At 48.0% G+C, this 17,507-nt stretch overlaps 1 protein-coding gene across 1 annotated transcript in view; it reads left to right on the top strand.

Annotated features, from left to right (window-relative positions):
- The first annotated feature begins 3,183 nt into the window (after positions 1-3,183).
- The window catches only part of LIN7A (lin-7 homolog A, crumbs cell polarity complex component), a 74,828-nt gene continuing 60,504 nt past the window's right edge, over positions 3,184-17,507 (top strand). Inside the window, exon 1 of the mRNA XM_030214484.1 lies at positions 3,184-3,247. Coding sequence (XP_030070344.1) covers positions 3,211-3,247 — 37 coding nt within the window. The 5' untranslated portion in view covers positions 3,184-3,210. The remainder of the gene's footprint in view (positions 3,248-17,507) is intronic.

Genomic DNA, 17,507 nt, shown 5'->3' with positions numbered 1-17,507 from the left:
TCTCTACTTCCAACTAGCCCAGCACCCTGTCTCCGACAGTGGTCAATCCAGGTCACAATCACCCGACAAGATCCACAGAGCAAAGCATTTTGTACTGCTTGTCCCAGGAATAGTGGATTTTTCCCTACGTCCATTTATTAACATTCTATGGCCTTTTCCTTCAGGAAGCCGTCTAAACCTTTTTTAAACTCTGCTATGCTAACAGCCTTAACTACATTCTCCGGCAAAGAATTCCAGAGTCGAATTACATGCTGAGTAAAGAAAAATGTTCTCTTATTTGTTTTAAACTTACTGCACTCCAGCTTCATCGCATGCCCCCTTGTCCTAGTATTTTTGGAAAGTGTAAACAGATGCTTCATATCTATCTTTTCCACTCCACTCATTATTTTATATACCTCTATCATATCACCCCTCAGCCGCCTTTTCTCCAAGCTAAAGAGCCCCAACCGTTTTAGCCTTTCCTCATAGGAAAGTCGCCCCATCCCCTTAATAATCTTTAATGAATGCCCTTAACCCGCCCATGCCCCTCCCATAGCTACGCCCTCTTTTGAGTTGCACACTAAAAGATTTATGTGCCTATCTTTATTTAATGTTATTTAATTGTGGTATTTAGAATATGCTTGACCATCAAGTTCAAGGCGGGAGAGAATCACACATTACACGCAGGTACTTTCTCTGTCCCTAGAGGGCTCCCAATCTTGGTTTTTGTACTTGAGGCAACGGAGGGTTAAGGGTTCCTTTTACCAAGTTGTGGTAATAGGGGCCCTGCAGTAGTATCAGCGTGTGGATTTGCGAGGCGGTGAGGGGAAGTGGCAAGGAGGTGAGGGGAAGCAGCAAGGAGGTGAGGCAGTGGGGGGCGAGGAGACGAGGCGAGGCAATGGGGGGGTGAGGAGTCGAGGTGAGGCAGTGGGGGGGGGGCGAGGAGGCAAGGCGTGGCGGCACCTTGTGACTCTGGGCAAGTCACTTAACCCTCCATTGCCCCATGTAAGCCGCATTGAGCCTGCCATGAGTGGGAAAGCGCAGGGTACAAATGTAACAAAAATAAAATAGATACTATTGGAGATTCTACATGGAATGTTGCTACTATTGGAGATTCTACATGGAATGTTGCTATTCCACTAGCAACATTCCATGTAGAATCTCAAATAGTAGCAACAGTGGAGGAGTGGCCTAGTGGTTAGGGTGGTGGACTCTGGTCCTGAGGAACTGAGTTCAGGCACCGGCAGCTCCTTGTGACTCTGGGCAAGTCACTTAACCCTCCATTGCCCCATGTAAGCTGCATTGAGCCTGCCATGAGTGGGAAAGTGCAGGGTACAAATGTAACAAAAATAAAAATAAAATAAAAATATGCCCTCAACCTTGGGCTCTGGCCCCTCCCACCGTGAGGTCTGGCTACGCCCCAGTCACAAAACCCTCGTGTGCATTTGCAGGCACATTCCTCCCCTTGTTTTCGGTTTGTTAGCACAAATTAACAGTGCATATTATTTGCATATCATTTCCTTTGCGCATCGTTTAGCTATTTTCTGCGCTGTTGTTTGCGCTAAGGGGTTTTGCATTGTGGGCTCATTCCCTACTGTGACACACTCCCTCCCCATTTTTCTTTAAAGCACGCAGGGCCCCTTTTAGAAAGCAGCTGTAAGCCCAACGCGGGTTTACACCTTGCTAAAAAGGAAGTATCACCAGCCTAGCACAGCAGCCCAGCGGTAGTTCCCACCCCCAGCGCATGTCATACCCAGCGCCGGTGTGTACCCAGCAGTATTCGGGTATTGTCACACGCTGCCCGGTTACACCTGGGTTAACACGGGAGCCCTTACCGCCACCTCAATGGATGGTGGTAAGGGCTCCCCCCTGAAACAGCCGTGCGGCATGTGCTTCAGTTGCCGCACGGCCATTTCCTGAAAAAAAACGAAAGACCTACCTTTTACCTGCTGTGATAAAAGGTGGCCTTGGTGCACATCAAAAACACGCACCGACACCACCGCTGGCCCCCTTTTGCCGCAGCTTGGTAAAAGGGACCCAAAATGAACGCATGGGACAGGGAAGTTACCGCAAAGTGCGTGAACTCATTTTGCAGTAAGGCTTTTTTTCTCAAGGGAGTCACCTCACGCTAAAAATCAGCTGGTGCTAAACGCAGAGACCCCCTTAGGAATACAATAGGCATTTTAGCATTTAGCGCAAGCTGATTTTTAGCCTGAACTAAAAACTCTAGCGCACCTAGGGAGAGAGGGAGAGAGGGGGTTTAGCCTGCGGCCACTGGACCACCAGGGACCATTTTCTGGGGGTTTGGGGGGGGGGCTGGAGACCCACCGGATCTCCGGCCCTCCCTGAACCTGGGGGATGGGATCGTCGGGGGGGGGGGACCGGAGGTCCGCCGGACCTCCAGCCCCCGCTGCTCGGGGCAGGGGTAGTCAGGGCCTGGTGATCCCATGGACCTCCAGCCCCTGTGTTTGACAGGTTTGGGCTTTGACAGCCCAGACCTGTCAAACAAGTGCGGGAGGATTGTGCTGAGCGCATGCTCGACACAATTCGCCCGCACTTCTACCCCATGACCAGAGGTAATTGCGCTCCTTAAATTTGCATGCATTATCTCTTATCATAGGTCTAATAGCGCCCCGCGCTGTTCCAGCTCTAGTTTAGAGCGCTGTTTGGAACAGCGCGGGGCTTTTGATCGTCTGCCTCTTAGTAAAAGACCCCCTATATATATTTTAGCGCTTAACGGGTTACTTAATGTGCACGGATAACAGACTATAAATAAATCTAATCAAATAAGCAAACAGGAGGCCCTCTGCCTTTCTTATTTTCCATCCCTCTCCAAAAATCTGACTTCTCACCCGAGAATCCTAATCCCCTAAAACCAGTTTTCCCTAGAATTACATTTGCTACCTGGACTTAGTAGGTCTTGCAAAAATGTGCACCCCCAGCCCAGATTTTGCTAGCCCGTGCCCTCCCCCTCCCCCCCCCCCCCCCCCCGCGGAAGGCTGCTGCAGCTGCCCCTGCCCGGTTTTGCCAGAGATACGGGGCAGTTGCCCCCTCCCCTGCGGGCTGGCTGAACTGGACTCTCCACAGCATCAGCTGCAGATGTGCGATCCTTCTTCTTCCCTCTCCCGTCGTCCCCTCCCCCTCCGGCTCCCCCCGCCTCTCGTACGCCTCCCCGGGAAGCAGCTGCCGAAGCTGCAGAAGAGTTGTGTCACCGATCGTCCAGTCGCCGACATGGCCACAGTGCTGCAGCCGCTCACGCTGGACAGAGGTGAGTCCGAGCCCGCTCCGGCAGCCTGGAGGATCGGGGGTGGGGGTGGGGGGATGGGGCTTTTTTAAGATGCTTGTTCCTGTCCGTATTTCTGTGTTTCTCTGTGCGTCTCCGTCCTGTTCTGGAGCTCCCTGTCTCTCTCCCTGGGACGAGGATGATAAGACCCTCCTGCCTGGGCACCTTGATTCTCGGTGCACGGACTGGGGTCTGAAACGTCTCCCTCTGTCCCTGAATCGGGGGGGGGGGGGGGGGAAGACCCCTCCCGTCTCTGAGGATGTGAAGCTTATTTCTCTGAGTATGGACTGGAATTAGAGACGTTCTCCCTCTGTCTCATTCTCTGGACATGAGGACATGAGACTTTGTCTCTCTGTTTCTGGATCGGGAAGATGATCTGACCTGTCTCTCTCTCTCTCTCTGATTTGAGGATGTGAATCTTGTTTCTCTGAGTCTCTAGCCCTGGGCTTTGGATGGAGATCTCTCTCCCACCTCCCACCTCCTCCCTCCATCCAAGCTGTTTGCAGTGAGATCCAGTTACACCTCACATGGCCGATCATATTCACTTGGGAAGAGAAGCGTTTAACGGGCAGCATGGGGAGACCAGAGCAGTAACAGCAGTCGTGTGTTGGGTTGGGGGGGCTGCAGATCTGGGGAGGGGTCCGCAGTGACTGGGACCCGGCAAGGAAAGAAGGGATGGGACCCATGGCGGTCTCCCGGATAACAGTGTGGGTTTATTTTTCAGCTTGTAGCTATGGGGTCGATTCCTCACTCCTGCCCCTCCTCGTCAGCTGCTGTCCTCCCCCCTCCCACCCCCCACCAGACCTCTCCATCCCTGCCTCTGCCAAGGCTGGCTGTATAGGACGAATTAAAACAAGAATGGAGGAAGAGGAGGGTGAAGAGATGGAAGGAGACTGGCCAGCACGCTGTAGCCTAGGCTACAATTAAACTTTTATGATAACCATCTTAATTGCAAAAGATGGCTGGTAAACCCACCTCTTTCCACACGTTTATTTTAGAGGTAAATGGACTTTTCTGGGCTTTCATAGACGATGCAACTGTTCCTAGCAGTTGAAGAGGAAATGCATGGGTTTCTGCTTTCCAAGTCTTATGCCTTTTAATTGGTAGGTGGTTGCCGGGATAGAATTGGTTTCTTGTCTGGGCAAAGTGATGCCAACTGACCAGTGCATTTATATCCTGCAGCTCTGGTTTCTAGTCATATAGACCACCGGAATTTCATAATCCACTGTGGTGGCTTTATTTATTTATTTTGGTTACTAAATTCTTTCTTTCTGAAGGCTTTAAATAGCAGACAGGCAGTGTTTCCTGCCTACTGTTACATGTCCTGTTCAATTAAAAGTGACTGTAAAATGGTCTGAGGTTTTTTTAAATTTAGAGTTTCTGTGGGCTGCTTCTTGAGGTTGGCCAACTGTGACCTACACCCATGCCAAAAGCACAGAGAGGCTGGATGAATAGTTGCATTTAGTACCGTTATGACATTCAAAACAACATTTCTAGTTCTCTTTGACATATTGGTCACAATGATCAGTTATACCTACTACTAATTAAATCCAGGGCTTTTTTTGAGGGGGTACTTGGGGGTACTGAGTATCAGCACCTTTTCCATTGTCTGGTAAAATTGACCCATGGAACCCAAGTTTTAATGAAAGGCTCTACATATCAATTCTGCCTTATCATAGATTCTGTGACTGGTTGCAGGGGGGCTGGCTATTGTGGGGTGGGTCCCTCAGTGATTACCCCCCCCCCCCCCCCCCCCCCGAAGGGTGGCCTAGCATTTGAGTCCCGGCACCTTTTTTGCTAGAAAAAAAAAACACACTGAATTAATCTGACCTGTGAATCTTATGCCAAACAACATTTTGGGGTCCTTTTACTAAGCCGCAACCCCCCCCCCCAAAAAAAAAACCTAGACTTAGTATGTGTTACTGTGGGACCTTCTCCTGTGCTAATCCTTCATTTACTGTGGCATAAATGGCTTCTTTTTTTTTTTTTTTTTTTTTGCAAGTTGTGAGTTAATATTCATATTAGCGCACTGTACGTGCAAAAAATAATGGGGGGAGCACTTTCCAACTCCTATTTAGGAAATGCTAAGGGGTCCTTTTACCAAGCCGTGCTAAAGAGTGGCCGGCGCTGGTGTCAACTCGTGGGTTTTCCGCGCACTGTGGCCAATTTTAGTGTCACGGTAAAATGGCCATCTTGCCATACTTTTTTGTAATGGTGACATGCTAATTCCCCCATTAACGTGTAGCCATTACCATGAGAGCACTTATTTAGGAGGCGCTAAGGACTCTCATGCCAATCGGGTACCGTAGCACGCAGTAATATGCCCGTGCTACCTGATTAGCATGGGCATGCTTAGTCTCTTCCCATGGGCACGCCTCCTGAGCTGGAAAATAAAAAATATGCCCCAGTGTGGGATTACCACGTGCTGAGTATGAAACCACCATGGGGTGCATCAGGATGTCATAAGCACATAAGCACCGCCATACTGGGAAAAGACCAAGGGTCCATCTAGCCCAGCATCCTGTCTCTGACAGCGGCCAATCCAGGCTTCAAGAACCTGGCAAAATCCCCCCCTCCAAAAAAAAAAAAAATTAATAATATTCAATGGACTTTTCCTTCAGAATCTGTCCAAACCCCCCTTAAACTCCGTAAGACCAGCTGCTGTCACTACATTCTCCGGCAACGAGTTCCAGAGTCCAACTACACGCCGAGTAAAGAAAAACTTTCTCCTGTTTGTTTTAAATCTACCATATTCTAGCCTCATCTTGTGTTCCCTGGTTCTATTGTTGTTTGAAAGTGTAAACAATCGCTTCACATCTGTCCGCTCTACTCCGCTCATTATTTTGTAGACTTCTATCATATCACCCCTCAGCCGCCTTTTCTCCAAGCTGAAGAGCCCTAACCTTCTAACTATGCACATGCTAAAAGCAAAATACCCAGGGATGCATAGAGATAAAGCCAGACCCAGGGCAAACACTCCCCCGGGTCCCCCCATGGGCCCACTGCTGCTGAAACCCCCACATGGGCCTGCCTCCCTCTCCAGGCCTGCTTACTTTCTTATCCTGTGTGCCGGGACATTAACTCTGCTCTTCCGTACAGGTCTTACTTCCTGCCACATCCCCTTTCATGTTTGTGGAAACAGGAAGTACTTCACACAGGAGGCGGGCCCAGGCAGGAAGAAGGACCTGTGAGCAGAGCAGAGTTAACGTGATAACACGATAACCCAGCACTATGGCACACAGGAGGAGCAGGACTCAGGAGATCAATCTCAACCAAATAGGGGGTCCGGACAGGCCCCCCCTTGGAGGCCGGGCTCTGAGGAATCTTGCTCCCCCTCTTGGCGGCCCTGAAAATAGCACAGAATACTTTAATGCATTTTGTGGTAGTCTGTTTTTGCTGTGCTGACCACGTGTTAGGGCTTAATGCCCTTTAGTAAAAGGACCCGTTTGTTGGTAAGTGTAAAGTTAGCATCCTTCTGTTGGTGCTGAAATGTTTTGTTCAGAACATATTACACACCATGCTGCATAGCCCATTTATTAAAACAAATGTATTATGGTGACCCAGGGTTTCATCAGATTGAGTAGGATCCATGACATTTAGAGAATGTGTAGCCCATGGGGAAAAGGCTGCATTTAAAAGGTGGGTCAGGATTCAGTACCTTCCCTCTGAGGCACGGAGCCAAATTATTTGTAGGATCTGAGCAGAACCTCTAAGACACACATACACTATTCTGGAAATTGATGGCTGCTTCCAGAGAATGTATTTTGGGAGAGTGTTAGATGCATGCAAAAAAACCTTAATTCCGATTTGATTGAAAATATAGGTCAAAGCAATTCATTTTGGCATCAGCCATCCTCAGATACCTTGTAATTACCTGACAATGACTCCCTTTGTCAGAAATTGTCAAACCTGGATTGCTGCTTACTGACAATTGTGAATTAGAGATATATTTTTTTTAAGTTTACAATTCCTTTGAAAAATAGGAATCCTGTGTAGAAGCAGCTCTCTGTCCTGCATTTTCCATGAATATTTATTGACAGTGTGATTGGTCCTGCAGAGAGCAAATACAGTTCATAGTCAGGATGTTATGCCGATGCAGTTTGTATGGGTATGCAACTCATCAGACAGCCTGAAGTCTAAAGAGTTTGTCATCAATTCTCATTGTGTGATTTTCTCCATAACAATGAGGGTTGGAGGTAGCTGAGATAGGTCCCTGCTGTTTTTAATAAAACCACTCCCATCATCTCCCTGCACATTGCTTTTTTTTTTTTTTTTTTTGTTACATTTGTACCCCACGCTTTCCCACTCATGCAGGCAGGCTCAATGCGGCAATGGAGGGTTAAGTGACTTGCCCAGAGTCACAAGGAGCTGCCTGTGCCTGAAGTGGGAATCAAACTCAGTTCCTCAGGACCAAAGTCCACCACCCTAACCACTAGGCCACTCCTCCACTGTTGCTACTATTTGAGATTCTACATGGAATGTTGCTATTCCACTAGCAACATTCCATGTAGAATCTCCAATAGTATCTATTTTATTTTTGTTACATTTGTACCCCGCGCTTTCCCACTCATGGCAGGCTCAATGCGGCTTACGTGGGGCAATGGAGGGTTAAATGACTTGCCCAGATTCACAAGGAGCTGCCTGTGCCTGAAGTGGGAATCGAACTCAGTTCCTCAGGACCAAAGTAGTCCACCACCCTAACCACTAGGTCACTCCTCCACTCCTTGGAAACATTATGGGCTCTTTTTCAAATTGCATATCTGTTGCTATGTCAGAAAAAAAAAATAGCCCTGGGTTTCATATCAGGAGCTACTGCTTGCATTAAAATTTTCTGCCTTGTTAAAAGAATCTGCATACGTTCATTACTCATCTAATTAGGCACAATTTATAAGGCGCAGACAATACATAATCAGACTGGTTTGTCATTAGATGAAAAATTCTTCACTGTAGTATACATTTCTCTGTGATTCACTAGATGTATTTCAGAGCAGGGATGGCTTTAGAGGTGTACAGCCAGGATATTTGCCCTGAGCCCTCAGACCACAAGGTGCACCAAACGTACCCAAAATTGAAGAAAGCACAACGTGCTAGTAGGGATGGGCATTCATTTGAAATGGAAGCCATTCACCGTCAAGAGTGCATCCTACGTCCCAGATTCTATGTATGGCAGTCAAAGTTGTGTGCATAAATTTGGATGCATGCCCAATTTGCATGCATAGTAACACAGTAACATAGTAGATGACGGCAGAAAAAGACCTGCGCGGTCCATCCAGTCTGCCCAACAAGATAAACTCGTATGTGCAACTTTTTGTGTATACCTTACCTTGATTTGTATCTGCCATTTTCAGGGCACAGACCGTAGGAAGTCTGCCCAGCATTAGCCCCGCCTCCCACCACCGGCTCTCCCACCCAATCTCAGTTAAGCGTCTGAGGAACCATTCCTTCTGAAGTTTAACCGAGATTGGGTGGCAGAGCCGGTGGTGGGTCAGCGGTATGCCTAGCAGTTCTAGAATACTAGCATTTGCGCTTTAGTTAGGAACTAGTAAAAAAGGCCCGTTTCTGACACAAATGAAACGGGCGCTAGCAAGGTTTTCCTCGGAGTGTGTATGTTTGAGAGACTATATGTGAGAGTGACTGTGTGTGAGAGAGAGAGTGAATGTGCGAGTGTGTGTGTGTGAGAGTGAGTCTGGGTGTGAGTGTGTCTGTGAGAGAGAGAGTGTGTGTCTGAGAATGAGAGTGTGTGCAAGTGCGTATGTGAGACACAGTGTGTGAGAGAGTGTGTTTCACACAGATACAGTGTGTGCGAGAGAGAGAGAGTGTGTGTGTGAGACACAGACTCTCTGTGAGACTGAGTGTATGAGACCAAGAGAGTGTGTGACTGTGTGACACATAGAGAGTGAATGTGATTTTGTGTGTGAGACACAGTGTGAGAGAGAGAGAGTGTGTTTCACACAGATACAGTGTGTGCGAGAGAGAGAGTGTGTGTGAGACACAGACTCTCTGTGACTCTGAGTGTATGAGACCAAGAGAGTGTGTGACTGTGTGACTCATAGAGAGTGAATGTGATACAGTGTGAGATATAGAGTGTGTGAGAGACAGTGTGTGAGAGTGAGAGAGAGAAAGAAAGACATTGACTGTGAGAGAGAGAGAGTGTGTGTGTGAAAGAGATACCCCCCCCTCTGGTGTCAGGCCCCCCCTTCCTCCTTCTCTCTCTCTGGTGTCTGAGCGTTACTGTGCAGGACGCTGAGCTCTGGCTGTGCTTCAAGGAACTGACCAATCCTATTTAATAGAATGCACCTTCAACATTCTGAAGCTGAGAACCCTTGTGTGGTTGGTCACTTCTGCTTGTGACGAACCCGGAAGTATGTGATGTCAATTCAGGAGATGGATACAGAGAGCAGGAATGCCTCAGCCATGCAGTCAGCTTCAGAATGTTGGAGGTGCGTTTTATTATATAGGATGAGCACTTCCACCAGCCTTTGACATGGTGTAAGTTTTCATAGAAAAAGTTAGGCACGTAATTGCAAACTTACACTTGTATTCTATGACAGTTATTGTACGCAAATTGAGTAACGAGCCAATTAATGCCAATAATTGGGCACCAACAATTAGCAATAATTGGAAACAATTTGGATTTACCCGTGCATCTTGCTAGGCACAATTCTATAAAGAGGTGTACGTAAATCTTTTAGTGTGCAACTGGAAAGGGGTGTGGCTGTGGGAGGGGCATGGGCAGGTCAGGGGCATTCACTAAAGATCCATGCACTATTACAGAATTTGGGGGGGAAGGGGAATCTAGGCCTAATTTACATAGGTGTAAATCCTCGTGCCCCAAGTTGGGCACAGATCCTGGAGCTACACCCAAGTCTATAAAACAGCACCCAACTCCGAGTGGCGTTTGTAAAATAGCACTCTGCTCATTTTTTTTTTTTTTAGTGCCCAAATTTGGGCACCATTTTACTGAATCTAGTCCTATGTACATGTACTACATGATTCCCTTAAATAGTGTACGCTATTTGCACATAGTGGGATCAATTCAGGCAAGAGTGGCCACTTGAACTTCAGGAAATCACTAAAAACCAACCTTTTCAAAAAGGCCTACCCCAACGACCCCACGTAACCCTCCTCACTTATCAACACAGCATGACTATGATTGAACAGGACAACACTCAATCTTCATCCATTCCGACCCTCCACTTATACCTCATAGGATCACTATACAACTTTGTATTTGTTATCCACCAACTGGGCAAACGCCTCTGACGGTACTATGTAAGCCACATTGACTACCCGATTCTCTCCGGTAGTCATCTGGTCAGTTCGGGCACCTTTTTGTGGTCACTTTCCCTAGAGCCCCATATAGCCTTGGCTACTAATATGACTTGGGTTTGTTTAACAATGGTTAGAAACTCGTTTGTGCACGCAAGATTTCATAGTGATATTGCATGCAACGTCCTTGTTTCTTTTGATTATGGGTCGAGGACGTCCTAGTGTTAGGCATGCCCAAGTCCCGCCTTCGCTGCACCTCCGATACGCCCCCTTGAACTTTGGCCGTCCCTGCGACGGAGTGCAGTTGGGGATGTCCAAATCGGCTTTCGATTATACCGATTTGGACGACCCTGTGAGAAGGACGCCCATCTTCCAATTTATGTCGAAAGATGGGCATCCTTCTCTTTCGAAAATGAGCCCAATGCTAATCTACTCATGTATATGTGAATACGTACTCATGTTCTTGCCCTCAAGCAGGTGTAAGTGATTGCATCTACATTTCCATTGCATTCTTTGCCAAAGTTGCTAATATTTTATAAAGACAAGTAGGTACCTCTTATGGCAACTTGCTGTAAAATTACCCTCTCATTGAAGGCAGGGCTAAACAAGGCTTTTACATCAGCAGAGTTCCTCCAGCCCCTAGGACCACCTTTCTGTGTTTAGTTGCTATTTTGTGTAGTGAGTTGGCCCATCTCTTGAGACAGTACATCAGAGTTTAATTAGTTCATACTCATATTTAGAGCTGGCTGGATTTAAACTTATCATTGTCTGTGCGTTGAATTTCAATTAGTTCTGCCTTGCAAGGGCTCCTTGAATGAGAGGTGAAATAAACTAACAGATTCATCCTTTATGGGTTTTGCATCATTGTGTCTTATTTTTGGCAGAGATAATATTCATCGCTCAGGCTTCGTTCATAAGGTCCTGGGGGTATAATCTGCATTATGCAGTCCTTTTTTTTGGGGGGGGGGATAAGACAATAGCTTAATCTCCTCATACATCCACTGATCACAGAAGTGATACAGAGATTTTACGGTATTGCCAGCTCTGGGAAGACACTTGAAGGGGTATTTGCGATATGACATCTAAATCAGACCGGACATTTTGCGATAAACGTCCCAAATCCAAATAGCAAATGTAACCATCTTCAAAAGAGCAAAATGTGTATCTTTTTTCCCCAAAACATTTCAGGCTATTTTCGGGGAAAAAAAAAAAACACAAGTAAAAAAATGTAGAAAATCAAGCCATTGGGATGTAGGAGGAGCCAGCATTTTTAGCAGACTGGTCCTCCAGATATCCCAGGAGAACAATGGGGCACCCTAGGGGACCTTCTGTAGACATCATATAAATGCTTCCAGGTACACATCTCACCATTGCTCCCTTATCTTGTCTGCTGAACCCTCCAAAACCCACTGCCCCAACTGTACATCACTACAATAGCCCTTATTGTGATGGGGGCACCTATATATTGGTACAGTGGGTTTCTGGCGAGTTTTGGAGGGCTCACATTTTCCACCACAAGTGTAACAGGTAGGGGGAGATATGAGCCTTGCACCACCTGTCTATAGTGCACTGCACCCACCACTATACTACTCCAGGGACCTGAATGCTGCTCTAATGGAGCTGGCTATAACATCTGAGGCTGTCATAGAGGTTGGTGAGTACTAAGCCAGTTCCATACCAGAAGCCAACAAGGAGAGATTCCTCATCATTCACTAGCTAAAGAGTACCTCATACTGCCTATCTGTCAGAGTACACCAGTCACATGTCTGGCAGTATCATACCAGACTCTCCTAGTTTGTTTCTAGATAGTATCGCATGGGCAGGACTGAGTAGTCGTATTTGAATTGGGCTGTCCTAATTGCCGGGCGCCTGGTTTGCTGGCTGGATTACTTTAGGGCTACCAAAGTGTCACAATGTCAGGTATAGAAGTGAGCCCTTGGGCTGATCCAGGGACCAGCAGTCAGAAGCCCAATGATTCATCTGCGACGACCACCGTTCCCCAGCGGTTGAGCCCCTGGGTTCAGGTGGCCAACAGGACTTAGGAAGTTGGGCGAGAGAGAGGACTCAGGCGAGGACAGAAGAAGGCGAGGACAGAGCTAAGCAGAAGTCAGTTCCAGACAGAGGTCAAGGCAGGCGGCGCGATCCAGCAGTGGTCAGGTCCAGGCAGGAGTCAGCAAGGAAGAACAGCAACAAGAAAAACGCACCAGACACCAGGAAGGTAGTAGCTGCGGCAATGAAGTAGTGAGAAGTTCCTGGTTTTAAAGTGAAGGCATCTGACGTCAGAGTAGGCGCTCCCAGAGTGTAGGCACCCAGACGCAGGCGCCCAGACGTAGACGTGCCCGAAGTGTAGGCGTGATAAAGTGTAGTCACGCCCAAGTGGACACACTCAGAAGAGAGGTATTAAGTGTGTCGCAGGTGTGTACATCTGGCTCCACATTTGATATTCCAGGTTCGTGACACGAAGTTTAACCTCAAAGACATTTTGCTGTGAAACATGTAATAGTTTGGATACTCTGCTTCAGGTTCATGTGAAAAACATGATTTCAGCCCCTCTTCCTAGCCATAAAAGGCTGTTAGAATTAAAAGTAACACGCGGCTATTTACTGCTTGAGTCCTTACTGCCACCCACTGACTTAGCGGTAAGGGCTCACGCGCTGTACATGTGGAACTCGTGCATTGTGCACCAATATGCCGATTACTGCTGGGAACGCCCCATGGTAGAAAACAGAAAAATATTTTCTACCGCGGGAGACAATGCACGGCAACTTCAAAATTACCACCGGGTGGGCGTGCTAACAGAGCGGTAGTGTCGATTTGGCACATGTTACACAAGCAGTGGCCCGACCGCTGCTTTGCAAAAGTGCCCCTATGTGACCGAGGGATCAAGGGCAGATCTATAAGCAGGGACGAGATGGGTAATACAACTCTGGGAACAGGGAAATATCCACAGCATCTGAACGCAACTGACCTTGAACTACTACCGAAAAAGGGGTGGGCGAAATCCAAAACAAATAAAACAGAAAAAAAATGACCGCAATAGGCATTTGCAGACTTTTGCATGGTATTTCGAAAACACAGCACGAACGTTTAAGACCGAGATCCTGTTTGCAGCATTCCATCGTATTCCGCAACTTTCCCCCTGGCTTCTGGGGTATTTGCAAAGATTAAATAACAAAAGGTCACAAATGTAGAGTGTGTTATTATTACTGAAAGCATGCTTTCTCAAAGGAGTGTAAATAGTTCATACATGCATAGAAAATTAGATGCTTTATCTTGTAATCATTGCAGTGGTTGCTATGGTAAGCGCCTGTGTATATTTTTTTTTCTATTGCAAGCTTGATAGTAATTCTCCACCCAACCTTACTTGCAGGTAGAAACAAAGAATAAAAATGTTATTTGCACGGAGTTACGATATTAAGCTGCTTAACATGCGAGCCTCAGCTCTTCTAATTCATAGGAAACATAACAAAGACATTTTGGTACAGCAGCGAAAATGAGATCTGTTGGGATCTGCTTTATTGTGGCTGGGAACTGAAAGCTGAATGCTGGCTACTTCACTTTGCTTCATATCTTCCTTTGTTACATAATAACCACAAGTCAAAGGAGCCCAGCAGACTGGATAGTGCACCGGTCTTTATCTGCCATCCTTCACTGTGCTATTATGTTACACACGTCATTCTGAAAGATATTTTCAGAAATGACATTTCTAGAACCTCTTACTAAACAGCGTGTGAATTACGTGTGTGGTAACTGTTAGTACATGGCCTTGGTAACCGTTACCATACTGGCCAGACCTGGTTACCCCCTAATTCTGTAAGAGTTCCCACAAATTGTGGACGTAAATTGTGCCCAGTTTGAGGATGAATTTAATTGAATAATGAGCGCCAATAATTGGCTTAACAAGCAGCTTTTGGCACTAATTACATTTAATTAGAACTTATGCGCATACATTTAGAAGCGGGATCCATGCCTAAATGTTACGCATGAGTAAAAAACAAGGGTGCGGAAATTAGAGGCTCACGGGTAGAATGGGGGCATTCCTAGCATTTACGTGCATTGTTATAGGATTTGGGGAACACGCGCCCATTCCACCCAATTGGTATAAATGGTCATGACTCAAGTTTGGCGCAATCCTCGGGCAGAAGCGTTAGTCTATAAACTGCACCTAACTTTAAGCGTGGCTTATAGAATAGCCCTTTTTCGGTGCCGATTTTTTTCAGCGCCATATATAGAATTCACTCCTTAAGGGGGAAGTTCTTTAACTGGGTGCCTCCATTTAGGTTTCCTGAGGGTAGTAGCAGGTCATTCTACAACAGGTGCCTAAGTTCCACTCAGGGGCATAGCCAAACTTCGGCGGGAGGGGGGTCCAGAGCCCGAGGTGAGGGGGGCACATTTTAGCCCCTCTCGGCGCCGCTGACCCCCCCTGCCATTTTTGACCCGCTGCCACCACCAACTTTGACCCCCCTCCCACCGCCAACCCTCCCCCGCCGCCACCGCCGCCTACCTTTGTTGGCGGGGGACCCCAACCCCGCCAGCCGAGGTCCTCTTCTTCCAGCGCAAGGCTTCGTTCTGTTTCTGCGAGTCTGACGTCCTGTATGTTGTATGTGCAGGATGTCAGACTCACAGAAACAGAACGAAGCCTTGCGCCGGAAGAAGAAGACCTCGGCTGGCGGGGGTTGGGGGTCCCCCGCCAGCATAGAACTGGTATAACTGTGGGCACCTAAGTGTGGCAGATACCTATGTAACGAACAGTGGGGCCCTTTTACGAGGGCACACCGAACAATGACTTGCGCCAGTGTAGGCGCATGTTTTGGATGTGCGCAGAGCCATTTTTCAGCATGCCTGCAAAAAAGGCCTTTTGGGGGGGTGTGTGGGGGGGGGGGGGAGGGCCGAAAATGGAAGTGCATCAAAATTAAAAACCAGTGCATATCCATTTTCGGCAAGAAAACTTACCGCCACCCATTGACTTAGTGCTAAGGTCTCACGCATTAACTAGGCGGTAATCATCAGTGCACATACACCGCCAATTACTGCCGGGTAAGCACCACATGGTAGAAAATTTCTACCGCGTGTTTTTGACACTCGTCAAAACATGGAATTAGCAGCTGGGGGCACCTGTAGCCCGGTGGTAGTTTTAATTTGACACGCGTTGTATGCCCTTAGGCACCTACACGCAATAGTAAAAGAGCCCCAGTATCAGGGGCGTAGCTAGATGGCCAATTTTGGGTGGGCCTGAGCCCAAGGTGGGCAGGCATGGAATTCTCCGCCCCCCCCCCCCCGGTCCCCCTCTGGTTTGCTCCTCTCCACCCCTCCCTGCCCAAAAACCCCAAATATTAAATACTTGAGCTGGAGGGATCCCCAAAACCTGCCAGCTGAAGATTTCCTCCTCCTCCTCAAGCAGCCAGCGCTCTTCCAAACAACAGCCGGCAGCACTTGCCTCAAACTGATGCTGCTGGCAGGCCGAGCATGCTCAGTGCTTTTGCATGTGCGGAAACTGAGCATGTGCAGAAGGGCCAGTCTGTGTCAGCTCAAGGCAAGTGCTGCTGGCTGACATTTGGAAGAGCGCTGGCTGCCCAAGGAGAGAGAATTTTCAGCTGGCAAGGTTTGGGGATCCCCATCAGCCACAGCAAGTGTCACAATTTTGGGTGGGCCCGAGTCCAAAGTAGGTGGGCCCTGGCCCACCCAAGCCCACCTGTAGCTACGCCACTGCCCAATATTTGTAACTTACAGATGTAAGTGGGAGCCCCACCCATGCTCTGCCCCTTTGTGTACCCCCTTCTAAGTTAAGTGGATATTTGCAGAATAACCTTTGGGTGCCTTGCTATCACTTCCACATGTATGTTTGCACACGTGTGTGTAAAGGCTAGTATGCAAAACATTTACACATGTAACATGAGCGTAATTGTGAGTGCCTGCACTATGGAATTGCCCAGGGTCGGCTTAACCACTGGACCCGATGAGGCTCTGGCCCAGGGCACCGGCAAATAAGGTCGCCAAAATACCCAGCCTCTGACCTCACCTGACCTACAGGTTAAGTCTTTTCTTTCTCTCCCCTTCTCTCTTCCCCTCCCCACGAGTCTGGCACTGCTCCCTCACCTCTCTCATTCTCCCACAATCCTGTAAAGTTGACATTGGCCTTTGGTGGCAGCAGCTGCATGACAGAGTGCCCTTGGGCAAGACATGGCAGAAGAAGACTCAGGGCCAGATGCACTAACCCCACGTAAAGAGACCTTTCCTTACCGATCCCTTAGCGAATCGGTAAGGGCATGCATGAAGAAAATCGCATGCAAATGAGCTGCTCGCTGTTAGCTAAGGAGGGGAAGCCAGTCGGCCAGCTGAGCATGCGCAGAGCAGCCAATCGTTATGCTGGCTGCTCTGCACATGCCAAAGACGTCCTTCAACAACAAAAAAGGACGTCCCTGATGAGCACCTGGACGTTTTCCTTCAGCTTTTGTGATGGGCGTCCTTCTCGGACGTGTTTTTCTTACGTGCCTGAAATGACCACAGCCATGGAGGTTCTCTCAACATTCTCTCGTCCCCTCCAAGGTTGTTTTCAGCTTGCGCCCCCCCCCCCCCAGGATCGGGACATGCGAGGACGTCCAAATCAAAACTATTTGGACGTTCCTCCCTCCAGGTCTCTGTCAGCCAATCACAGCACGTTTAGCTGTCACCGATATCAGCTAAAACACGTCCGAGAAGGACGCCCATCACAAAAGTTGAAGGAAAATGTCCAGGTGCTCATCAGGGACGGCCTTTTTTTTTTTGAGTGAAGGATGTCCAAGTGTTAGGCACTTGGACGTCCTTCACTCGAAAAAAAAAAAGGACGTCCCTGACAAGCACGGATGTTTTTTCTTCAGCTTTTGTGATGGGCGTCCTCCTCTGCATAGTCCTGCTCAGCAGCCCCAACGAGAGGTGCAGACCTTCCGTTAGCTTTTCCACGGTGCATGGAGTCGGAAAACCGCTGTGCATCTGCTAA

The sequence above is a fragment of the Microcaecilia unicolor genome, chromosome 9 (genome assembly GCF_901765095.1).
Source record: "Microcaecilia unicolor chromosome 9, aMicUni1.1, whole genome shotgun sequence".
Classification (NCBI taxonomy): domain Eukaryota; kingdom Metazoa; phylum Chordata; class Amphibia; order Gymnophiona; family Siphonopidae; genus Microcaecilia; species Microcaecilia unicolor.
The sequence above is the reverse complement of the archived record's forward strand: the minus strand, read 5'-3'. Positions and strand labels throughout refer to the sequence as shown.